This window comes from Salvelinus alpinus, chromosome 32 (genome assembly GCF_045679555.1).
Source record: "Salvelinus alpinus chromosome 32, SLU_Salpinus.1, whole genome shotgun sequence".
Lineage (NCBI taxonomy): Eukaryota > Metazoa > Chordata > Actinopteri > Salmoniformes > Salmonidae > Salvelinus > Salvelinus alpinus.
This window is the reverse complement of record NC_092117.1, coordinates 24,327,845-24,353,756: the sequence shown is the minus strand read 5'-3', so window position 1 is coordinate 24,353,756 and position 25,912 is coordinate 24,327,845. Positions and strand designations below refer to the sequence as shown.

The 25,912-nt window shown below is 43.2% G+C and overlaps 2 protein-coding genes across 5 annotated transcripts in view; one reads left to right on the top strand and one right to left on the bottom strand.

Moving 5' to 3' along the window:
• The first annotated feature begins 20 nt into the window (after positions 1-20).
• LOC139562190 (serine/threonine-protein phosphatase 4 regulatory subunit 3-like) lies at positions 21-14,250 on the top strand. 3 transcript variants are annotated; one of them, XM_071379619.1, is made up of 16 exons: positions 21-484; positions 1,422-1,477; positions 1,684-1,782; positions 2,236-2,859; positions 8,640-8,717; positions 8,821-8,937; positions 9,603-9,719; positions 9,988-10,119; positions 10,263-10,365; positions 10,716-10,757; positions 10,845-11,003; positions 11,271-11,440; positions 11,520-11,659; positions 11,866-12,014; positions 12,101-12,329; positions 12,463-14,250. In XM_071379619.1, the coding sequence occupies exons 1-15, from the start codon at positions 343-345 to the stop codon at positions 12,319-12,321; spliced, it is 2,349 nt and encodes a 782-aa protein (XP_071235720.1). In that variant the 5' UTR covers positions 21-342; the 3' UTR covers positions 12,322-12,329; positions 12,463-14,250. The 3 variants fall into 3 exon arrangements, with proteins under 3 accessions (XP_071235720.1, XP_071235719.1, XP_071235721.1); XM_071379618.1 differs by having other exon boundaries at positions 22-484; positions 12,101-12,291; XM_071379620.1 differs by having other exon boundaries at positions 23-484; positions 12,182-12,291.
• A 234-nt stretch (positions 14,251-14,484) lies between these two features.
• LOC139562192 (cilia- and flagella-associated protein 36-like) overlaps positions 14,485-25,912 on the bottom strand; it is a 29,211-nt gene continuing 17,783 nt past the window's right edge. For both annotated transcript variants that reach the window (XM_071379622.1, XM_071379623.1), the window contains 7 exons: positions 24,346-24,460; positions 23,964-24,051; positions 18,123-18,267; positions 17,365-17,470; positions 15,777-15,910; positions 15,346-15,492; positions 14,485-14,732 (listed from right to left, as the gene is read on the bottom strand). In XM_071379622.1, the coding sequence (XP_071235723.1) occupies positions 14,649-14,732; positions 15,346-15,492; positions 15,777-15,910; positions 17,365-17,470; positions 18,123-18,267; positions 23,964-24,051; positions 24,346-24,460 (819 nt within the window). In that variant the 3' untranslated portion in view covers positions 14,485-14,648. The remainder of the gene's footprint in view (positions 14,733-15,345; positions 15,493-15,776; positions 15,911-17,364; positions 17,471-18,122; positions 18,268-23,963; positions 24,052-24,345; positions 24,461-25,912) is intronic.

Here is a 25,912-nt window from a genome sequence, read left to right as displayed (position 1 = left end):
CGGCGGTAGCTGTTTGATTGACGTAGGGGAAGAAAAAGATCGGATTACAAGATGGCGGTCTGTGGACGATAGTGAAGAGGCCGTCGTAGTTGTTTTCAACGGTGAATTTTACAGTTCGATAGATATCCTGCTTTTTGCGGGTACAAAAAAGAATCAACCGCGTAATATGTTCATTAATTAGCACATTTTTGAAAATCATACCCAGATGTATGTCTGGGACATGCGGGTAGAAACACGTTTGAAGCTCGGGGATAAGAACATAGCTAGGCAACTATTTTAAAGATAGGGTGAACTAACGTTAGTGTTGGCTTGCTAACGCGTTAGTTTTTCCTCAAGATAACTATGTCGGATACTCGGCGGCGTGTGAAAGTATACACGCTGAATGAAGACCGACAGTGGGACGACAGGGGCACAGGACATGTCTCGTCTACCTTTGTCGAACGACTGAAGGGAATATCATTATTAGTTCGGGCCGAATCCGACGGTGAGTTGCTAACTAGCATATCTTATTAGTAGACGATGGCTCGTCACGTTTGTTTTGTTCGTAGTTAGCCAGCTAGCTGGTAGCTAGCACAGGCCTCCCATTCAACAATTCCACATCGCTAGCTAGTTTGCGAACGATCACCTAACTAACCAACTAGTTAACTAGATCAGTTGGCAATCAATTGTTATTAGCTCACTAGCTACAAACGTAACTGCTGATGTCGACGTGTATGAGTTATTCTAGCCAACTACTGTAGCTAGATAAATCACTATATTGCTAATACTGTCTAATTAACGTTATGTAGCTTATGTTTTACGTTTACTTGTAACCGTATGGGTGATTGGACTTGAAGATAACTGATTTGTTTTAATTATCGATATAACGTTAGCTAGCCCGTGTTTGCAATATAAATGTGGTTGAACTGACTTCCTTTGAAACTCTTTCCGTTTCAATACTTAAGGTTATATAATTAACGAACTAGTTATCTTGTTAATGAACGTTGGTTCATTAAAAGTAGTGTATCCAACTAGTTAGATTACGAGCTAGCCAGCCAACTAGCAACCTGGTCAAATAACTGTTGCACAGCTTGCTAGTTTAACGTTGGCTAGGTAACGTTACTAGTAAACTCACTTGGCTAACTCAGTAGTAAATAAAGGGATAGTTGTTGGCCAGCCCAAAACAAATTGTCAGCTAATTTATGGTGTGTTGTCTTTGTTTACATGCACAGTTTGTCCGTAAAAGTGTTCAGGTTTCAGCAGTATCCTCAGTTACAACAGCCATCTTGTTGTTGATATTGAAGGCTTATTTGACGAACATTCTTTCACACCATGTTAATTAATTATTAAGTTGTTTATTATATAGTTGGGAACATTTAGACAGCAAATCATTATTTCAGTATGGTAGTGGTTAGCTAACTAAATGTCCTCATGTCTTTTAGGCTCACTTCTTCTGGAGTCTAAAATCAGCCCAAATACTGCATATCAAAAACAACAAGTAAGTATTCTGCCTCTATCGAGGCCTGCTGTGTATCTTCAGTGTACATTACGTGTTTTATTTGCTCTGGGGAAGGTGCATTTATAAAAGTAGCCTATATATCTAAATAATTGTGAATGTGTACAGTTGTGGTTAATTTGACAATGCAAATACTTGAAAATAGAATTGTCTGAACTTGATCATGAGAACTGTCTTTCCCTGCTCAGGATACTCTGATCGTGTGGTCTGAAGCAGAGAACTATGATCTGGCTCTGAGTTTTCAGGAAAAAGCTGGCTGTGATGAAATCTGGGAAAAGATTTGTCAGGTATTGTACCGTGTTTACTCTATATGGTTGTGTAAGTCAGTGTAAGGTTTATGAGTACTACTATGCTATTTATAGTCATTTTATGGCACCAGAAAGCATAATTTTTTAACTGCAGCAACAACATTTATATATCATGTCACAACTGTTGGTGACATATACACACAATTATAAACATGCCTTGTCTGGAGCAATTGATTGTGCCATATTTGCTTGTTTTTTGAAGCTCCAGCCCCCAATACTATGAATAACCATGTATGTGCATAGTAGGTCACTGCTGCTTCTTTAGGGGCCAGTAAACATATATTTTCTTTATATGCCCATATAAGACTAAGCCAGTAGTATTTAATAATAATAAATGATAGAATATCATGTTATAGAAGTTTGTCCTTTGCAATGGGGGACTAGAGATCTTCTCTGTTCTTACCTTTGGCCTGTGTCTAATTTCCACCCCAGGTGCAGGGAAAAGACCCTGCGCTGGAGATCACCCAGGACCCCATCGATGAGTCTGAGGAGGAGCGCTTCGAGGAGATGCCAGAGACCAGCCACCTGGTGGAGCTGCCTCCATGCGAGCTAGCCCGGCTGGAGGAGATCGCTGACCTTGTGACTTCTGTCCTGTCCTCGCCCATCCGCCGGGAGAAACTGGCCCTAGCCCTTATGAGCGAAGGTTACATGAAGAAGCTACTGCAGCTCTTCCAGGTGTGTGAAGACCTGGACAACCGGGAGGGCCTACATCATCTGTATGAGATTGTGCGTGGCGTGCTTTTTCTCAACAAGGCGGCTCTGTTCGAGGTCATGTTCTCAGACGACTGCATCATGGACGTGGTGGGCTGCCTGGAGTACGACCCGGCGCTGGTGCAGCCCAAAAGGCACCGTGAGTTCCTCACCAAGACGGCCAAGTTCAAGGAGGTGATCCCAATCACGGACTCAGAGCTGCGGCAGAAGATCCACCAGACGTACCGTGTGCAGTACATCCAGGACATCATCCTTCCCACTCCTTCTGTTTTCGAGGAGAACTTCCTTTCCACCCTCACATCCTTCATTTTCTTCAACAAGGTGGAGATAGTCAGCATGCTGCAGGTGAGTCACTGCAAACCAACAGTGCCAAACAAGATTTTGCCATTCTTAACTACAAATGTAAGTCTATTTATTTATTTCACATTTTGCAGGATGAAATCTCGAGATGCACATCTCATTTGAGTGTCCAAAAAAAACAAACATACTTAGTAACAAGGGTATGGCAACTGTCTAATAATAAGTGAAATAATAATACAACATTTAAAAAAAAAAGTACACTAACAGCATAGAAACATTGTTGTACAACTACTACTGCTACAACTAATACAAATACTAATACAACTAATAAACTCCTGCTACAACTACTAATACAACTAATAAACTAAGTACCTATATTATATACATACAGATTTACAAATATCTTCAAATGGTGATATTAGTTAAAAACACAAACGGTTTGTCCTTAACATTTGAAAAGGGGCTTTAAAATCACAGATTTTAATGCCCTGTTTTCTATTGGTAAATTATTCTAATCAGTTGGGTCTTTGTATCTGAAAGATCTTACAACAACCATGATGTAGTGCGAGTCTTGTTAAGTTAGGTGCTCCTTATATACACCGTACCAGTCAAAAGTTTGGCCACACCTACTTATTCACGGGTTTTTCTTTATTTTTTACTATGTTCTACATTGTAGAATAAGTGAAGACATCAAAACTATGAAATAATGTAGTAACCCAAAAAAAGTTAAACAAATCAAAACATTTTAGATTCTAAAAAAGTAGCCACCCTTTGCCTTGATGACAGCTTTGCACACTCTTGGCATTTTCTCAACCAGCTTCATGAGGAATGCTTTTCCAACAGTCTTAACTTCTCTAGGGTAGGGGGAAGCATTTGGAATTTTGGATGAAAAGTGTGCCCAAATTAAACTGCTTGCTACTCAGGCCCAGAAGATAGCATATGCGTATGATTTGGATAGAAAACACTATAAAGTTTCCAAAACTGTTAAAATAGTGTCTGTGAGTATAACAGAACTGATTTGGCAGGCAAAAACCTGAGAGAAATCCATCCAGGAAGTTGGATTTTTTGTTGTAGTTTCTATTCAATGCCATTACAGTATCCATTGACTTAGGACTCAAATTGCAGTTCCTATGCCTTCCACTAGATGTCAACAGTCTTTAGAAATGGTTTCAGGCTTGTATTCTGAAATATGAGGGAGTAAGAGCAGTCTGAATGAGTGGACCCTGCAGTGTCACAGCTTTTTCATGCGCGCGACCGAGAGTGCCTTTCTTTTTTACCTTTTATATTGACGACGTTATTGTCCGGTTGAAATATTATGGATTATTTAGGCTAAAAACAACCTGAGGATTGAATATCAACATCGTTTGACATGTTTCTATGAACTTTACGGATACAATTTGGATTTTTTGTCTGCCTGTTGTGACTGCGTTTGAGCCTGTGGATTACTGAAGAAAACGCACGAATAAAACAGAGGTTTTTGGATATAAAGAGAGACTTTATCAAACAAAACAAACATTAGTAAATGAATGTCTTCTGAGTGCAACCATATGAAGATCATCAAAGGTAAGTGATTAATTTTATCTCTATTTCTGACTTGTGTAACTCCTCTACTTGGCTGGTTACTGTTTGTAATGATTTGTCTGCTGGGCGAAGTTCTCAAATAATCGTACGGTATGCTTTCGCCGTAAAGCCTTTTTGAAATGTGGTTGGATTCACAAGAAGTTAATCTTTAAACCTATGTAAAATACTTGTTTTCTGAAATTTTATAATGAGTATTTCTGTATTTGAATTTGGCGCGCTGCAATTTCAATGGATGTTGGCCAGGTGGGATGCTAGCGTCCCACATACCCTAGTGAGGTTAACCTTTCTAGGACACACGTTCCGCTAGCGGAACCCCTGACAACATTCCGCTGAAAAGGCAGCGCGGGAAATTCAATTTTTTTGTTGTTGAAATATGTAACTTTCACACATTAACAAATCCAGTACAGCAAATGAAAGATAAACATCTTGTTCATCTACCCATTGTGTCCGATTTAAAAAATGTTTTACAGCGAAAACACAACATATGATTATGTTAGATCACCGCCAAGTCCAAAAAACACACAGCCATTTTCCCAGCCAAAGAGAGGAGTCACAATAAGCAGAAATAGAGATAAAATTAATCACTAACCTTTGATGATCTTCATCAGATGGCACTCATAGGACATCATGTTACACAATACATGTATGTTTTGTTAGATAATATGCATATTTATATCCAAAAATCTCAGTTTACATTGGCGCCATGTTCAGAAATGCCTCCAAAATATCTGGAGAAATTGCAGAGAGCCACATCAAATAACATATACTCATCGTAAACTTTGATGAAAGATACATGTTTTACATAGAATTAAAGATACACTTGTTCTTAATGCGGCCGCTGTGTCAGATTTCAAAAACTTTACGGAAGAAGCACACCATGCAATAATCTGAGACGGCGCTCAGATAGAAATAACATTTCTCCGCCATGTTGGAGTCAACAGAAAAACGAAATTACATCATAAATATTCCCTTTGATGATCTTCATCAGAATGCAGTCCCAGGAATCCTAGTTCCACAATAAATTGTTGTTTTGTTCGATAATGTCCATTATTTATGTCCAAGTAGCTACTTTCGTTAGCACGTTTAGTACACATCCAAACGCTCGCGCAGATCCAGGCGAATGTCGGACGAAAACTTAAAAAAGTTATATTACAGGTCGAATAAACTTGTCAAACTGAGTAGAGAATCAATCTTTAGGATGTTATCATACATATTCAATAACGTTCCAACCGGAGAATTCCTTTGTGTCTATAGAAGTAATGGAACGCAAGTCGATATCATGTGGAATGCGCGTGACCAGGACCTGGCACTCTGCCAGACCACTGACTCAAACAGCTCCCATCCGGCTCAACATCACAGTAGAAGCTTCATTCAACGGTCTACAGACTGTTGACATCTAGTGGAAGGCATAGGAAGTGCAAACAGATCCATATCCCACTGGGATTTCAATAGGCGATGAGTTGAAAATCAACCAGCCTCAGAATTCTCACTTCCTGTTTAGATTTTTTCTCTGGTTTTTGCCTGCCATATGAGTTCTGTTATACTCACAGACATCATTCAAACAGTTTTAGAAACTTCAGTGTTTTATATCCAATAATAATATGCATATATTAGCATCTGGGACAGAGTAGGAGGCAGTTCACTCTGGGCACGCTATTCATCCAAAGTGAAAATGCTGCCCCCTATTCCTAAAAAGTTAAAGGAGTTCCTACTTGTTGGCTGCTTTTCCTTCACTCCGCGGTCCAACTCATCCCTAACCATCTCAATTGGGTTGCGTTTGGGTGATTGTGGAGGTCAGGTCATCTGAAGTTGCATTCCATCACCCTCCTCGGTCAAATAGCCCTATCACAGCCTGGATCTGTGTTGGGTCATTGTACTGTTGAAAATAAATGATAGTCCCACTAAGTGGAATCATGATGGGATGGTGTATCACTGCAGAATTCTGTGGTAGCCATGCTGGTTAAGTGTGCCTTGAATTCTGAATAAATCAGTGTCACTAGCAAAGCACCATCACACCACCACCTCCATGCTTCACGGTGGGAACCACACATGCAGAGATCATATGTTCACCTATTCTGTGTCTCACAAAGACACAGCGTTTGGAACCAAAAATCTCAAATTTGGACTCATCAGGTGATTAGCTCAAAGCTGGTTGAGAGAATGCAAAGGGTGGTTACTTTGAAGATTCTATTTTAATTTAATACTTTTTTTTTGGTTAATACATGATTCCATGTGTGTGGTTTCATAGTTTTGATGTCTTCACTATTCTACAATGTAGAAAATAGTAAAAATAAAGAAACCATTGAATGAAACCAACAATATTGTGACTAGAGTGTCTCTTGGTGCTTTTATTTTCTTGTGAAATTTGCCCCATCTGTAGATCTGAAGATAAATTGTAATCTGTACATGTATGTGATATTCTGCTGTTGTAAACAACCTGGATTGGATCAACTTTATGAATAGGGATGCACTGATATTACATTTTGCCAACATTTTCCTTGCCAAAAAAAGTCGATGCCGATATTTATTTAAAACATTTGCTCCCCTTTAAGCATTCTAGTACAGTTAAATAGTTGAAACACACACACTGACAAAAGTTATTTTGTTAGCATTTACGTATGTCCCCATTTACCAGTAAAACATAATCAAAACCTATTTATTTCGCTTACTTGCTGTGCTGTTTCATTGTTCATTTGTTCAGTCTCAACCATTTCATCATACATGTCAACAGTGAAGTTTCAGCTCTGTCTATCCGTGGCCTTTCTTCCTCGGTGCGCACTGTCACTGTGTCCGTTTCCGTCTTGTCCAGCTGTGTCTAACATTTCATGTAAACCCTTTTTCTTGTCTGCATCGAAATAGCGGTCCTTGTACCTAGCATTGAGCATGGTGGCGACACAGTAGAGGCTCAGAAAGAATGCCACCGACTCAATTGTTCACAGCCTCTACTAGATTACTTTTCCAAGTTAACCCGACGGTCTGTGTTGGCGTTTTTGTTGTGAAGGTGTTTCAGTGCCATGACAGGGTATCACGTCTGCTGCAGATGCAGTTGAGCTTATTTCTCGAGTCAGTTGTTCGAATGGAGCTAAGAGTGTTCATGTTTCAAACATGTTCTCAAATGCCATTGAAATGGCAGCAACGGAATGAGAACCAGCACATTCTTGAGCATGCAATACGGCTTTCCTCAGTACGAAATCCTCGTCGACCCACTGTGCTGTCTGACTCAATGCTCATGGGGCTGACGTCGCTGGTCCAAATGTCAGTCGTGAAGCAAATAGCAGTTGCTCATGGATGTGAGTTTCAACAACACTAACTACGGTAGGGCAAAATCGGAAAAATAGCGCTTACTTGGTAGTGTGTACCGGAGCTCGACCAGTCGGCGAAAGCCAACATCACCCAAAACAGAACGGTTGATTGTCAAGGGCAATGAATTCCATTATCTTGGCTTTAATGGTTTTGCCTTAGAGTTGTCTCACTGAAAATATCTTACTCTTCCAATTGACTGCTCGATCCACACAGCAGACATTGTGAGCTAGGTTAGGAATGCTGTGTTGCATGTTTAGTGCTATATTTCTCGTGGCGTCATTATGTAATCTACCTACGTTTATAGATATGCAAGTCAGCTTTGACATCGGTTTTGCACGTTGGCGTTAAACTGGACATCGGGCTGATGTTGGCATTTTTAGCTAATATCAACCGATTCCGATATACTTACCGTTTCTATTTTTTTTTTATTTTTTATTGTGCATCCCTACTTATCAATGTCTTTTATTTTACATAAATAGAATGTCATATGAAATGTGATAAAATACACATGCCACTTTGTTGTCTTCAGTATTGTAAATCAATGCTTGTTACTTCTCTAGGGATTAGTTCTTGATCAAACTGTTTGTCTTTGGCTCTGATATTAGTGAACAGGTTTGTAGTTGATGGGAAATCTTCAATTTAAGAAGGGAATCTGTGAAGCCAACATACCAGTAGGCCCTGAATGTCTTGGATCTTACATTGGTAACAATGATAAGGTTGTGGCATGATTTAAAACATTTTTTTAAACTTCCCGTGGCAGTATAATTATACACGTTTAGAAGCTCAAGAGGGACATGGCCATGTCTATTGACCCCTGTAATAAATTTGGTTTCAGGCCTAGTGCTTTTTAACATGACCTCTCACCACAAAACCTCTGCAGGCCACTGAGATCTGAGATGCAGTTGAGTATGTTAACTTTATATCCCTGCCTTACACTACAGGAGGATGAGAAGTTCCTCACCGAAGTCTTTGCACAGCTAACGGATGAAGCCACAGAGGACGGTAAAAGGAGGGAACTAGTAAGTTTAACGATTAACTCTATTTATTAAAAGTATACAAATACTCAGCTTTCATGTCATGAATGTTTCAGTACTGTCCTGTTTTTTTCCTTCCTCTTCACAGGTGAACTTCTTCAAAGAATTTTGTGCTTTTTCACAAACCTTGCAACCGCAAAATAGAGATGCTTTCTTCAAGACTCTGGCGAATCTAGGCATTCTTCCTGCTCTTGAAATAGTCATGGTATGAATGGTTACTATGTACATTTTAAATGTCTTTTTGCGTATTTACCCTGGACATTTGGTTGTGTGTTTGATGTGGCAACATTCTCTCAATCACTTGAATGTGAAATCTCATCTCAACTTCAAGGGCTGCATCTTGCCAGAACATGTCAAAATAAGTGGAATGAATTTAAATGTACCAGAGTATGTCTCTTAAAGGGATGCTTCAGGATTTGGGTATAAAGCTCTTTATCTACTTTCCCAAAGCTACCATTTTTGTCTACCTCCGTACAATTTGATGGGAGTTGCTAACTAGCGTTATCGCTATGATTGGAAGTCTATGGTAACCGCTAGCATGCTAGTAGATTCCATAGACTTTGAGTCATTGCGCTACAGCTAGTTAGCTTTGGCTCGCAAAACTACATCTAACATCCTTCATACTGGATGCATACAAAATTGTATCTGTGAGTTCATCTGACTGGGTATGTAGATAAAGGGATTCATTGCCTAAATCCTGAAGAATGCTTTAAATCCTGAATTTATAAAGGTCTAAAAAGTCAGTTAGTCCAGATTACACCAAGACTCCTGAGCCCCTAAAGAAACACGTGGATGGAGCTGAATGCGCTATTAGTTTGAGCTCACTGTGTGTACCCGGTGTGTGACTAGTGTGTCTCACCATCTCCACAGGGGATGGACGACCTGCAAGTGAGGGCTGCAGCCACAGACATATTCTCATACCTGGTGGAGTTCAGCCCCTCCATGGTCCGAGAGTTTGTTATGCAGGAGCCACAGCAGACTGATGATGTAAGTATATCATATAGCTAGCCCTACGTGATACTAGTGGGCCAATTTCTCAAATTTCTCTGACACATGTAGGTGCCATATGGAGATGTGATTATGTAAATGAGAAGGCATGATTATTTAACCATTGAACTGTTTCTTATAGTAGGTGTTTACTGTTAACCCAAGCATACCTTTTCTGAGCATTTAGATGAGATGAGTCTGAATTCTCTAGGGTGTTCTAGGTTTCCTGTACTTGACGCTACTCAGTTCCCCTCTGTATGTTCATTAGGATGTGCTGCTGATCAACGTGGTGATAAAGCAGATGATCTGTGACTCGGACCCTGAGCTGGGGGGTGCTGTGCAGCTGATGGGGCTCCTACGAACACTGATTGACCCAGAGAACATGCTGACGCCCACCAATGTAAGACCATGTCCAAATACACACAACACTGGGAGTAATGATTATTATGCAAGAAAACAGAACAGCTAGCTATACCTCATTAGTTGTATGATACTTTCATTACGTTAAAGATGAATGAAAGCTTTTACTTTGAATCCCGTCAGAAAACGGAGAAGACCGAGTTCCTCAGCTTCTTCTACAAGTACTGCATGCAGGTCCTAACAGCCCCTCTATTGGCCAACACTGTAGACGAGAAGAAGTCTAAAGGTGAGGAGGGGGACGATTTTTTGTATTTTAACTCGCGTGATTATAGATCTATGCATCATGCATGGTCCGTGCTATCCGGAATCGTTGGGACGTCCCTACCTCATTGAAGTTTACATTTTAAATGGTTAAGGCAAGGGTTATGGTTAGGGTTTAGGTTAGGGACGTCCCAAGGATCCCGGATAGCACTGATAATATATGCATTGTGTGTATGGACTCTGGTTATTTGTAGAATTTGGTGTGTTTAGGTGCATATCTTTTTGGTGTGCAGGCCAAGATGTCTTGGTTTGGATCTGTTTACATTTACCTTTTCCGTTTGTATGACTGATATTCATTGTTTTTATGTCTCTCAGCTCTGCAAGAGGGGTCCACCAAGATCAACCCAGTGTGTCCTGGTATTTAACCATACATTATCACAATCATAATTCTCATTTGACTAAGAGTGTCTCTTCCTATTGTAAATGCATGCCGCTGTCTTCCAGATAATTTCCAGACAGCTCAACTCCTGGCTTTGATTCTGGAGCTGCTGACATTCTGTGTTGAGCACCACACGTACCACATAAAGACATACATCATGAACAAGGACCTGCTACGACGAATCCTGGTGCTAATGAACTCTAAACACACCTTCCTGGCGCTGTGTGAGTCACCGGGGAAACACTACAGAGGGACATGGGTTCTAGAATATGGGGAGCACCAAGCGTTGACATGAAAACATTGTGAATTTGTTTTTTCATGATTTGATTAATGAAGCACATCAAGCTAGAACCCAGACCTTTGGACCCTTGGCTCCTGGGTATAATCCATTGATAAATCCACAACCTAAAATGTACTGCAAGTAATTGCCGGTATGGAGTTTCCTCAGCCTCTTTTCAAAGTGGTGATTGTATTGATTTTGTCTTTAACAGGTGCTCTGCGCTTTATGAGGAGGATAATCGGGCAGAAAGATGAGTACTACAACCGCTATATTATCAAAGGGAACCTGTTTGAGCCAGTCATCAACACTCTGCTGGACAATGGCACTAGATACAACCTCCTAAACTCAGCCATCATCGAACTCTTTGAGTTCATCAAAGTTGTAAGCCCACATTCACCCTTAACATGTCTGGTTACCATTTTACCACATGCACACACTCTCATGACATCTATCTCTACAGGAGGATGTCAAGTCCCTGATAGCACACATCATAGACAACTACTACAAAGCACTTGAATCCATTGAATACGTCCAGACGTTCAAGGGCCTGAAGGGCAGATATGAGCAGGAGAAGGACCGACAGACCCTGAGACTCAACAGGTCAGTGTTTCGTCATCTCCCACAGACATGGACAACTGGAATGGCGTTAAAGGGGATTTGATTTGTTTGGTTCAGCCAAAGAGGATAACTTGGCATATAAATTGGTTTGTGTTGAGCAAAGTAACTTATGTTGCATTGTCAAGTAACTTATATTTTTGTTATTTATATAAAGCCTGTTAAAATTAACCTTTACTGTATCCAAGCAGATATCGTAGGGATGCCCGAACGCTGGACGAGGATGAGGAAATGTGGTTCCATGAAGATGAGGATGATGATGATGGAGAGGCTGTTGAGAAAAGCAGGCCAGAGGAAGAGTTCCCAGAGAGCTACGGAAAGTATATGGAAGCGAAAAAAGGTAAGTGCCGCCACTCTGCTCAGTGTGTTCAACCCCACAACTTGTGGAATGGTATGTTCACAATATGCATTTCCATCTCTTTGCAGTTAAAGAGAGTGACGACAAAGAGAACTTCCCAAAGCAGACCCCAACTGGCAGCTTTAAGTTTACCTTCTCTCATTCTGCAGGGGCTGCCAACGGTGCCAACGGCAAGCCAGCTGCCTCGCACGCCGCCTCAGCCAGTCCCAACGGCTCCCCAGCCAAGTCGGACGCGCCATCCGGCACCCTGGTAGTCAAGGTGAGCTTTCCCTGTCAACTGCCATTCTAATTGCGAAGGTGAGCCATATCCTCTTTCTACCTGTCAATCTGTAGTAAAAAGCCCCATTTGCCTGCCACCCCAGTAGTAAAAATTATCAAACCCAGGGTTGAGTCACTTGAGTTCTAATGTGACCTGTGTTCTCGTTGACAGACTGCGATGGTTGGCCTTGTAGACTACCCTGACGACGAAGACGAGGATGAAGAAGACGAAGAGCAGTCGCCACGGAAACGTCCCCGCCTGGGCTCCTAAGCCAGTGAAATCATCTGGTCTTGGTCAGCTGTGCCACAGTCACAGTCCACTGGACAGAGACCACTCCCACCTTCCTACCCTGCCCCCCTGCTCCTACGTCCCCATATCTGGCCTGTGGACCAGAGAGGTTGAACAGTGCCAAGGTTTCCCTGTTGGTCCAGCAGGGACGCAGCACTTAACCCAAACCTCAGCCGCTCTACAGAAGGGGGAGCAGGTGCTAATGGGAGAGCCAGTCAGGCTAGCAGGACTAGCCGTTTAGTAATGGAAGCTTGATTGGCTGACCCTACAGAACTGTTCCTTTGGGTTGGGTGGAGGGAACTAGGCAAAAAGAGGGGGTAAGTAACAAACAAAAAAACGAACCTACAGAAAACAAAAGTTTCTTAGTTCTGAGGAGCAGGACTCAACCGTTGAAGCTGGGGCTGCATTGCCGAGGCTCACACACAACTAGTCAGGACTCCTGTATTCATGAGTTTAAAAGTACTGTACAGTTTCTTTTTTTTCATCATATGCCCCTTAAGTGATTTTAAAAGGGGAGAGCTATACCTGCCAGTGTATTTTTATTTTTTTGCTGCACAAATGGTGGGATCATTGTTCACCCTTAATTAAATTCATTGTAGAAAGCAAGAGTTGCAATGCTGGTATTAAACTGCAGTAAAGTCATTTTTGCAGCCCACTGAGAATGTCTGAAGTTTGTATATTCAGTGGCTTTGACTCACTGTGGCTCCCTTTCAACGGAGGTACCAGATGTCTTTGTTCAGAAGTCTATTTTCCAGCAGGTATGTGTATCTTGTTTTAAAAGAACACCAACCCTTCTCAGTGGTACATACTACCGGTGATCCAGTTCAGTACTCCTGATGGGTTGAGTTGATTTTGTTGCTAGCACACTTCCTGTGGGTCAGAACATATTTCAATCCTAAATTGCAGCAGTGGTGGCTAGACCAGCTACTGCCATTTATATAGACATGGGATGCCCCCTCACCCCCATGTTTGTTGTTGTTGAACAGTGTGGGTCTCAATTTACTGTTGGGTTAGAATAGTAGAATACACTAGGTGCAATTTTGTTGCATCAGTAGTTTCTCTTCTGACAGTCACTCAATTAGCCCATGATGGCAATTGGTAAATTAGTCTAGGCCAGCTATCTAAACGTGTGGTCATGGTTGAATTACCTACCGGGTGCCCCCATTTAATATATCTGATCAACTGCAAACGCATCCACCCTTTTACAAAATGTGTAGAATAGCATGAAATTAAATTAGCATGAAATCAAATTCTCTGTCAAGGGGGGGCTGCTAAATTGTTTTGCTCGCAAGGTGGGTGGGTGCAACAATTTTGCTTCAGCACCCAAAGGGCTAGGGCCTACTCTGACTGCATCTGTGGGTATGGATGTGTAAGCAGATCTGCGAGCTGTTGCGGCCCCTCATGTGTGTTCAGATTTTGGGTGGCCCCTACCCCCATCTATTGCCTATCCCTGATAGACATTCCTATTGACAGATGTCAGGAAGAGGTGGAAAGCATTTGTCGGAGTACGTAAAGCAGCTGTGAATGCCCAAATGTAACCATTTCAAATGTCTAGAGGTTTGTTTTCTCCCTGAAAAATGTGTAGAAAGTGCATTTACTACCACTATCTCCATTCAAAAATTTTGTATACAGTTGATACGTTTTCAGATTAAATGTGACCCTGGCATTAAAGTTGTGGATCTAGCTTTATTTTACCTGCAATCTTTCTGAATTGTTAATGCTACAACCATTACATTTTGTTATATATAGTAAACTTTCTCATTTGGTTTGAGTGCTGAAAATGTCTATCCAGTAGGTTTGCCTCTGAGGTACCCATGCTTGTAGATTTAAAACAGGATGTACAAGTCAATTGCATCTTTCCATGCTAACCAGGTTTATCACACAAGATCTCTGGCAGAAAGTGTATAAAATAATAGGATTTATTAAACAGCATACATGATCTTACATAGTTAATATTAATGCACCACTGATTCTATATCAAGGTCCATTTGAACTCCTTGTCCCGGTGCATTTCTGGTCCATTTTGACTACAATTAAACTCTGGGGGGGGGGATATATTGCAGTTGCGTTTACTTCTTGATGACTTCCTCTTTCAGTTTTTCAGCCAGATGTTTTCTTTTCTGTAACTTCTTTTTATCTTCGACAGAGATCTCCTTTGAAGGGAAAACCAAGAAAGTGTATCAAATGTTGAACGGTAGCACCACTAAAACTTAAGTCACAAATCTGCTACAGCAAGGGCTTTATTCAATCCGTATCGCCGAAGTTCAGCCTGATTTAAAAGCGATGTTAGTGGAGACTGCATTCACGGTAAATATGCCGGCTCAATTGGAAATGACCTTTTTCATATTGCACGATCTAGACTGAATAGAGCTCTAAGAGTAGAAGCACACGGGGCAGCAGCACTACAAAGTGGAGACAGTCATCACTCCAACCCAGATCACCTTGGGTTTATGTCCCCCAACGAGAGAGCTCGCAGGCTGCGAGGCATTGACCATCTCTTCCTGTACACTACTAGCACCACCCATGTTCATTTTGGGAACATAGTCCTTTGATTGGCAAGGCAGCAAAAGAGGAGGAACAAAACACTTTAAAAAGGGAATAATGTGAACAGAAAATCTGGGGAAACCAAGAGAGAAGATTGCATTTGAAACTCACTAAAAACATGACACAGGCAGACCTCAGGTTCTTTGCTAGCAGAGTTCTACTTGAATTTGCAGCCATCAGCTGAGGTATGGTGCATTATCTACCACTAATGAAAGCTGTTACCGGTGTGCTGGGAGTGGGTGCTGGGGGTTCCTCTGGTGTGGCTAGTTTGGGTCTCTGCTCTCTTTTCATGGCCTGAAGTTTGTCCCTCTGCTGCCTCAGGTACAGCGCCCTCTGCTGGAGTTGCACCTGCTGCTCTGCTGACAACTCCTGAACACAGAGAAACACAATCCATCAGTCCTCTGTCTTCAGTGAAATTGGTCATGTTGCCTGGGTGTTTATTCAGAGTGCATGACATATGTGTTATGGTTAATGTCACATGACCTGGATTTAAAGCTTTTATGTCCGACGCTTCAGCACCATCCTCAGAAAAATGTAAATTCTCTAATTCTCATTTCTGGGAAAGCCTTATAAATGTTAAAATCTACATCATGTGACATGATGAACCAAAACACAAAGCCCTATGTGTGGTGTATGCAGTAGGAGAGTCTCACTGTGAACGGCTTGGAGATGCCAGCCTCCTTGCGTGCCTCCTCTATCCAGCCCTCTACTGCCTGGCTGCTGCCCTTCTCCCTGGAGACAGCCGGAAGCTCTGTGCCCTTCACTGGAACCCTCACAGCAGGAAGGACTTCAACACATAACCCTCCATTAGTCACACAACCTCTGAAGTACACTACCTGACCAAAAGTATGTGGACACCTGCTCGTCGAACATCTCATTCCAAAATCATGGGCGTTAATATGGAGTTGGTCCCCACTTTGCTGCTACTCTTCTGGGAAGGCTTTCCACTAGATGTTGGAATTTGCTTCCATTCAGCCACAAGAGCATTAGTGAGGTGTTAGGCGATTAAACCTGGCTCGCAGTCAGTGTTACAATTCATCCCAAAGGTGTCAGGGCTCTGTCAAGTTCTCAGGGCCAGTCAAGTTCTTCCACACCGATCTCAACAAACCATTTCTATATGGACCTCACTTTGTGCACGGGGGCATTGTCATGCTGAAACAGGAAAGGGCCTTTATCAAAATGTTGACACAAAATTGGAAGCACAGAATCGTCTAGAATGTCATTGTATGCTGTAGCGTTAAGATTTCCCTTCACTGGAACTAAGGGGCCTAGCCCGAACCATGAAAAACAGCCCCAGACCATTATTCCTCCACCAAAATGTACAGTTGGCACTATGGATTCGGGCAGGATGCATTCTCTCTTGGCATCCGCCAACCCCAGATTTTTCCATCGGACTGCCAGATGGTGAAGCGTGATTCATCACTCCAGGGAACGCGAGTCCAATGGCGGCAAGCTTTACACCACTCCAGCCGACGCTTGGCTTAGCACATGGTGATCTTAGGCTTATGTGCGGCTGCTCTGCCATGGAATCCCATTTCATGAAGCTCCTGACGAACATTTCTTGGGCTGATGTTGCTTCCAGAGGCAGTTCGGAACTCTGTAGTGAGTGTTGCAACTGAGGACAGAAGATTTTTTACACGCTACGCGGTCCCGTTCTGTGAGCTTGTGTGGCCTACCACTTTGCGGCAGAGCCGTTGATGCTCCTAGACATTTCCACCTCACAATAACAGCACTTACAGTTGACCAGGGCAGCTCTAACAGGGCAAAAATTTGATGAACTGACTTGTTGGAAAGGTGGCATGCTATGACGGTGCCATGTTGAAAGTCACTGAGCTCTTCAGTAAAGCCATTCTACTGCCAATGTTTGTCTATAGAGTTTGCATGGCTGTGTGCTCGATTTTTATATACCTGTCAGCAACGGGTGTGGCTGAAATGGCCGAATCCACTAATTTGAAGGGACATGTAGTGTATATGAACCTTTTAGCATTCATGTGCTATATCTACACTACAGGAAAGGCTTCAAGGGGAACAGACTAGTGTATACTATAAACTGAGGGCACAGAGTAAATCCAGTGAACAGTAGGGAGGGCAGGAGAAGGGAGGGTACCGAGACATCACTACAGACTAGTAATAGAGCAGATGTACTGAGAACATGAAAGAGAAGACTGTTTCAAGCACCAAAGTATATGGAGGGGAAACAGTCAGCTAACAGTATTGGAGACTGAATGTAACAGTTATTACCTGATTCCAACTTAGAAGGGGCAGATGTGCTGGTATTGGCTGGACTCATCTGCCCACTACCTCCAGCAGCCTTCAGCTCCCCTCTCTGAGGAGATGTACTGTTCACCTACAGGGAAGGCACAGGGCAGCCATGTCATTGCATCTAGCGGTTCCAGTTATAATGCCACACTGATGTTCACAAAGTTCAGGTTGTACAGCTAACATTTATGGGCGACCACAACAGACTACAGGTCTAACATAGTACAGTGCACACAGTCTGCTATTGCACTACTAGGAGTTACCGTTGCGTTGCCATTGAACAAAGGGACAGAGGGCTGGTGGCTACCACTGTCCCACACCTTCGCCTCAGCCTTGGGCTGAGCATGTGCAACATACCCCACTTTAGGTTAATATACAGGCTAAAAAACATATATTGTAACAATAATGCGGCAAAAACAGTGTTACAAGTCAAACCTTTAGTTAACAATGTGAGTCCATGTCCTAGAACAGGGCTGGATATCTGCCAGATCATGTACTGCTCTGCATTAGTTGATTGATTGAAGACTGTCTAGTAACGTGATATGTAGGGACTGTAAGCTGCTGCACTCATCACTTCCCCTTCTTTTGTGTTGCTGCTAAACTACATTGCTCAGAAGAATACTATGGCTCTGAATACATGAAATAGGAACCATTTATCACATTCGACAGACAAAGAGTCTTATGTTCAGTATTTTTGTATTACAACACTCTGATGGGTCAGTATTAGGTTCATAACTCACCTTGTTGGTCTGTTGAATGGAGGTGGGTCTCTGGATGCTGATTGCCTCTAGAACTGGCCTATCAGAGCAGCTTCTGGACGTGGAGCCGATCTCCTCTGACTGCTGTCGCCGAGCCATCTCTAGGTCATAATCCTCCTTTGACCTCCTGTACAAACACACATCGGGGAGATATGTTTACTAGCAGTAGATAGTTGTTTAACTCAGATGGTAAGAGGGAGGTTACTTTACATCAAACACCACCATGGTTTTATAGGGTTGTACTAGTGTTTCAATATGTTACTTGTAGTTGAATACAAAGCGGTCTTAAATAACACAGCCATTATTGGCACCATTGAGAGACTATAAAATAAATAAATACTGACCTATATTGTATGCAAAATAAAACTAAAAATGTTATTATACTAATACAATTTCTCAGAGAAAAGATTGTTTAAAAAGTAATACTTTTTTTCTCTCCCAAAAGATGGGGTTCAAGATTATTGGCACCTGTTTTCAATACTTCATCTTGTGAGGATAATGGCACTGAGCCTTTTTATGAGATTGTAGAACACTTAGGGAGGGATCTTAGACCATTCCTCCAAAAAGATTTTTTCCCAGATCCTTGATATCCTTCGTATGCGCTTATGGACTGCCCTCTTCAATTCAAACCACAGGTTTTTTACCAGGGTTCAAGTTATTGTCTTGCTGGAAGTTCTACTGCAGCCAAGTTTCAGCCTCCTGGCAGAGGAAACCAGGTTTTTGGCAAAGATTTCCTGCTACTGGGTAAAGTTCATGCCGTTGACCTTAACAAGGGGCCCCAGGACCAGTGGAAGCAAAATAGCCCCATACAACCAAAGATCCACCACCATATTTTACAGTAGTTATGGGTTTATTTTCTGATTATGCATCATAAAATGTCGCCGGAAGAAATGGGAGCAGTTTAACGCGCGCCTAACCAATTGTGCTATCATGTTTTTTGTTGTTGTTATTTGTAACTTATTTTGTACATAATGTTTCTGCCACCGTATCTTACGGCAAAAAAGAGCTTCTGGATATCAGGACAGCGATCGCTCACCTCGGATTAGACAAAGATTTTTTCTTCAACAAGCAGGACGCACAGGATGTACTGCTAACACCCGACAAGGCCAACATCCCCGTTATTGGCAAGAGAAAGAGACGCAGGTACAGAGGACACAGAGCGGGGTGCCTCGCAAGGATCCGCAGAAGGCGAGTGGGAAAGCTGCTGTTACTGTCAATATTACTCGCCAACGTACAATCATCGGACAATAAATTAGACGAGGTACGATCACGAATATCCTACAACGGGACATCAAAAACCGTAACATCTTATGTTTCACGGAATCGTGGCTGAATGATGACATGGATATTCAGCTAGCAGGATATACGCTGCACCGGCTTGATAGCACACTCCGGTAAGACGAGAGGGAGCGGTCTGTGCATATTAGTAAACAACAGCTGGTGCACGAAATCGAAGGAAGTCTCTAGATTTTGCTCGCCTGAAGTAGAGTATCTTATGATAAACTGTGGACCACACTATTTGCCAAGAGAGTTTTCAACAATACTTTTCGTAGCTGTTTATTTACCACCCCAGACAGATGCTGGCACTAAGACTGCACTCAGTCAGCTGTATAAGGAAATAAGCAAACAAGAAACCCCTCACCCAGAGAAGGCACTCCTAGTGGCCGGAGACTTTAATGCAGGGAAACGTAAATCAGTTTAACCTAATCTCTAGAAACATGTTAAATGTGTAACCAGAGGGAAAAAAAATATAGATTGCCTGTACTCCACACAGAGACGCGTACAAAGCTCTCCCTTGCCCTCCATTTGGTAACTCTGACCACAACTCTATCCTCCTGATTCCTGCTTACAAGCTAAAATTAAAACAGGAAGCACCAGTGACTCGGTCTATAAAAAAACTGGTCAGATGACACAGATGCTAAACTACAGGACTGTTTTGCAATCACAGACTGGAACATGTTCCGGGATTCTTCCGATTGCATTGAGGAGTACAACACATCAGTCACTGGCTTTATCAATAAGTGCATCGAGGATGTCGTCCCCATAGTGACTGTACATACATATCCCAACCAGAAGCCATGGATTACAGGCAACATTCGCACTGAGCTAAAGGGCAGAGCTGCCTCTTTCAAGGTGCGGGACTCTAACCCGGAAGCTTAAGAAATCCTGCTATGCCCTCCGACGAACCATGAAACAGGCAAAGCGCCATACAGGGCTAAGATTGAATCATACTACACCGTCTCCGACGCGTGTCTTATGTGGCAGGGCTTGCAAATTATTACAGACTCCAAAGGGAAGCACAGTCGCGAGCTGCCCAGTGACACAAGCCTACCAGACGAGCTAAATCACTTCTATGCTCGCTTCGAGGCAAGCAACACTGAAACATGCATGAGAGCATCAGCTGTTCTGGACGACTGTGTGATCATGCTCTCCGTAGCTGATGTGAGTAAACATATCAACATTCACAAGGCCGTGGGGCCAGACGGATTACCAGGACGTGTGCTCCGGGCATGTGCTGACCAACTGGCAGATGTCTTCACTGACATTTTCAACATGTCCCTGATTGAGTCTGTAATACCAACATGTTTCAAGCAGATCACCATAGTCCCTGTGCCCAAGAACACTAAGGCAACCTGCCTAAATGAATACAGACCCGTAGGACTCATGTCCGTAGCCATGAAGTGCTTTGAAAGGCTGGTAATGGCTCACATCAACACCATTATTCCAGAAACCCTAGACCCACTCCAATTTGCATACCGCCCAAACAGATCCACAGATGATGCAATCTCTATTGCACTCCACACTGCCCTTTCCCACCTGGACAAAAGGAACACCTACATGAGAATGCTATTCATTGACTACAGCTCAGCACCATAGTACCCTCGAAGCTCATCACTAAACTAAGGATCCTGGGACTAAACACCTCCCTCTGCAACTGGATCCTGGACTTCCTGACGGGTCGCCCCCAGGTGGTGAGGGTAGGTAGCAACACATCTGCCACACTGATCCTCAACACTGGAGCCGCTCAGGGGTGAGTGCTCAGTCCCCTCCTGTACTCCGTGTTCACCCACGACTGCATGGCCAGGCACGACTCCAACACTATCATTAAGTTTGCAGACGACACAACAGTGGTAGGCCTGATCACCGACAACGACGAGACAGCTTATAGGGAGGGGGTCAGAGACCTGGCCGGGTGGTGCCAGAATAACAACCTATCCCTCAACGTGAGCAAGACTAAGGAGATGATTGTGGACTACAGGAGAAGGAGGACCGAGCACGCCCCCATTCTCATTGACTGGGCTGCAGTGGAGCAGGTTGAGAGCTTCAAGTTCCTTGGTGTCCACATCAACAACAAACTAGAATGGTCCAAGCACACCAAGACAGTTGTGAAGAGGGCACAACAAAGCCTATTCCCTCTCAGGAAACTAAAAAGATTTGGCATGGGTCCTGAGATCCTCAAAAGGTTCTACAGCTGCACGATCGAGAGCATCCTGACTGGTTGCATCAATGCCTGGTACGGCAACTGATCGGCCTCCGACCGCAAGGCACTACAGAGGGTAGCGCGTATGGCCCAGTACATCACTGGGGCTAAGCTGCCTGCCATCCAGGACCTCTACACCAGGCGGTGTCAGAGGAAGGCCCTAAAAATTGTCAAAGATCCCAGCCACTCCAGTCATAGACTGTTCTCTCTACTACCGCATGGCAAGTCTAGGACCAAAAGGCTTCTCAACAGCTTTTACCCCCAAGCCATAAGACTCCTGAACAGGTAATCAAATGGCTACCCGGACTATTTGCATTGTGTCCACCCCCCAACCCCTCTTTTAGACTGCTGCTACTCTCTGTTTATCTTATATGCATAGTCACTTTAACCATACCTACATGTACATACTAACTCAATTAGCCTGACTAACTGGTGCCTGTATATAGCCTCGCTACTATTATCTTTCATTGTCTTTTTAGTGTTGTTTTTTATTTCTCTACTTACATTGGGGCAAAAAAAGTATTTAGTCAGCCACCAATTGTGCAAGTTCTCCCACTTAAAAAGATGAGAGAGGCCTGTAATTTTCATCATAGGTACACTTCAACTATGACAGACAAAATGAGAAAAAAAATCCAGAAAATCACATTGTAGGATTTTTAATGAATTTATTTGCAAATTATGGTGGAAAATAAGTATTTGGTCACCTACAAACAAGCAAGATTTCTGGCTCTCACAGACCTGCAACTTCTTCTTTAAGAGGCTCCTCTGTCCTCCACTCGTTACCTATATTAATGGCACCTGTTTGAACTTGTTATCAGTATAAAAGACACCTGTCCACAACCTCAAACAGTCACACTCCAAACTCCACTATGGCCAAGACCAAAGAGCTGTCAAAGGACACCAGAAACAAAATTGTAGACCTGCACCAGGCTGGGAAGACTGAATCTTCAATAGGTAAGCAGCTTGGTTTGAAGAAATCAACTGTGGGAGCAATTATTAGGAAATGGAAGACATACAAGACCACTGATAATCTCCCTCGATCTGGGGCTCCACGCAAGATCTCACCCCGTGGGGTCAAAATGATTATGCATAGATAATAAACAGCGAGTAGCAGCAGTGTAAAAACAGGGGGGGGGGGTCAATGTCATAGTCCGGTGGCCATTTGATGAATTGTTCAGCAGTCTTATGGCTTGGGGGTAGAAGCTGATAAGGAGCCTTTTGGTCCTAGACCTGGCGCTCCGGTACCGCTTGCCTTGGGGTAGCAGAGAAAACAGTCTATGACTTGGGTGACTGTAGTCTGACAATTTTATGGGCTTTCCACTGACACCGCCTAGTATATAGGTCCTGGATTGCAGCAAGCTTGGCCCCAGTGATGTACTGGGCCGTACGCACTACCATCTGTAGCGCCTTACGGTCAGATGCTGAGCAGTTGCCATACCAGGCGGTGATACAACTGGTCAGGATGATCTCGATGGTGCAGCTGTAGAACTTTGAGGATCTGGGGACCCATGCTAAATCTTTTCAGTCTCCTGAGGGGGAAAAGGTTTTGTCGTGCCCTCTTCATCTGTTTGGATCATGATAGATCGTTGGTGATGTGGACATCAAGGAACTTGAAACTCTCGACTCAATCACTACAGCCCTGTTGATGTTAATGGGGGCCTGTTCGTCCCACCTTTTCCTGTAGTCCTGTAGCATAGCATCCGCGTCATCTAACCACTTCCGTATTGAGCGAGTCACTGGTACTTCCTGCTTTAGTTTTTGCTTGAAAGCAGGAATCAGGAGGATAGAATTATGGTCAGATTTGCCAAATGGAGGGCAAGGGAGAGCTTTGTATGCATCTCTGTGTGTGGAGTAAAGGTGGTCAGAGTTTTTTTCCCCTCTGGTTGCACATGTGACATGCTGGTAAAAATTTGGTAAAACTGATTTAAGTTTGCCTGCATTAAAGTCCCGGGCCACAAGGATAGCCGCTTCTGGGTGAGCATTTTCTTGTTTGCTTATGGCCTTATACACCTCGTTGATTGCGGTCTTAGTGCCAGCATCGGTCTGTGGTGGTAAATAGACGACTACGAATAATATATAATAATATATCATGTATATAGCCTCATTGTTATTTTATTGTTCCTTTTTTGGGGGGGGGGGGGTTTATTGGGAGCTGGAGTTTTTCCTGGTCTAATAATGTGCTCAGGCAAAACTACGGGCCCTACGTGTGCGCCAATGACTAAAGGAAATGACACAACAAAGCCTACATCATTGATGAGAACCTGATGAAAACCCTATTCTTATAAAATGACAGTGCATGTATGAGGGCTGGTGTAATGGCCCCAGTTCTATGAGTCTCTTACTTCAGAACCTCCTGTATAATCTTCATCTCCTGCTGCTCCAGCTCACTCATCACGTCTGCTCCATCTGTGAGACACTCAGGCAGGGCGCCTATGCACACAAGAGGGGAGCATTAGAACAAACGGTTTTGGACCGGTGTAGGCTCATCGGTGCCAAGTGTGTGTGTGTGGGCACACCCGCATGATGGAGTAGTGTGTAAGCTGGTACGGTAGGCAAGCATTAGGATTGCAAAAAAATCCAGTAACTTTCCCAAATCAGGAGGGAATACGCAAGAAATCCGGAATCCTCCAATCAAGACTTCTGGAAAATCTGAATATGTTGGGAAAGTTACCAGATTTGTTCAACCCTAATTAGGAGTTGTGTGACAACAGTGAAAAGGTGTACCATTTCTCTCTTTAATGACCTGCAGCGCCTGAAGCTGGAGCTCCATGTTCTTCTGCACCATGAGAGACCTGAACATCTGGAAGTCGTCTGTGGCCAGGACGGGCTGGAATACAGTCTGTACAAAAGGTACAGTTAATAATAAGCATGAATACTGTTCTACATCTGCTAACCATCTTGCCAAGTCCAATGAATTATTCATATTTGTACTTGTTTCTTTGGGTTCTCTGCCTCTGGGTTGTGCAACCTTGGCAGTTGGCACTGTAATTGAAACTGGGTCAGCTCTGAGTTATCTTCCTCTCTATGTCTCTGTCCTGAGGCCTACATTATGTGCCTCCTGGTAACTTAAATCACAACCGAGGTCTTTTTCTGGCCCAGGTATGTCCCAGAGGGCACCGCTGGCTCTGACACTAAGTAACACTCTCCATCAGGAATAGCTCCATCGAGCTGTTCCTGTATCTCACTAACCCGATTTAGGCCCGGCCCACTAATCTGGTCATAGATCAGGTCTACCTGAGCTCCTGTATGTTTAACAGTCTCAGGTTCACAACACCAGCAGACGGAGGAGAAACAGAATGCATCATTGTGTACCTGAACTATTTCCTATTATGTATTTTTATGCAGGGCCATGCATTCTTTGACCATGGAGTTGAACATGATGGGGCATGCTCCTCAGTCCATGACGGGAGGGCGCATTTCAAGAAGATCTAGGCTGCAAGTTATCTTTAATGTTTTTTCATGAGAGCACACCCAATCCTATCATATTTCCCCACTCTGACAGTTCATATTCCCTACCATTAGTAGGAAGGTAAAGGGTCGGGAAAGGTGTGGATTAGGCTCAATGGTGATAAGGTCCTCAGATTCAGACCTCAGGGAAATGCTTCAGCAAGGTAATTAAGTAGTATCACAACCCCGCCCTCGTGGGTGGTGAACTGTCAAAACAGTCGGCATGGAGACAGCAGGTAACAGCATGAGCAGAACTGAAAGGAGCTTGGCTTCAAGTCATTAATATGTAGCCTACCTTCACAGGTAGTTCAATATGTACCTTTCTTGTTCTTGATTGCTTGCCATGCAACCAAAGTGGCCTGGTCAAGCATACTGACCGCTGTGGCCTGGTCAAGCAGACTGACTGTTGCACTCAGCTTGTTCCACCAGGCTACAACCGAAGTGGCCTGGTCAAGCATACTGACCGCTGTGGCCTGGTCAAGCAGACTGACTGTTGCGCTCAGCTTGTTCCACCAGGCTACAACCGAAGGCCCATTTCATAAAATCAGTAAACAGGTCTCCAGGATAAGTGAGTATTCTTGCACAAAAAGAAACACTGTAAACATTGTTTGTTTATTTACACACATCAAATGTGCATAACCTAGGCCTACTTGTAGTGCAAGAAGAATCATTTGGGATTTATCCCAGAAACCTGGTAATTGAGTTTGATTGGATAGGGCCCAAAGTTAAATTGTAACAATATCACAGGGAGTCCCTGTAGAAACCCATCCCATAGTAAGCTACCTCATTGGAGTTGTTAAACTCTGGCACTGTCCACTCCTCCTTCCTGACCTGCACTGTGCAA

Coding starts and splice junctions, on each gene's coding strand:
- LOC139562190 (XM_071379618.1), top strand. CDS start 343: ATGTCGGATACTCGGCGGCGTGTGAAAGTATACACGCTGAATGAAGAC. Junction 10,758..10,844: donor GATCAACCCAGTGTGTCCTG/GTATTTAACCAT, acceptor GCTGTCTTCCAG/ATAATTTCCAGACAGCTCAA. Junction 12,292..12,462: donor CCGGCACCCTGGTAGTCAAG/GTGAGCTTTCCC, acceptor TCTCGTTGACAG/ACTGCGATGGTTGGCCTTGT.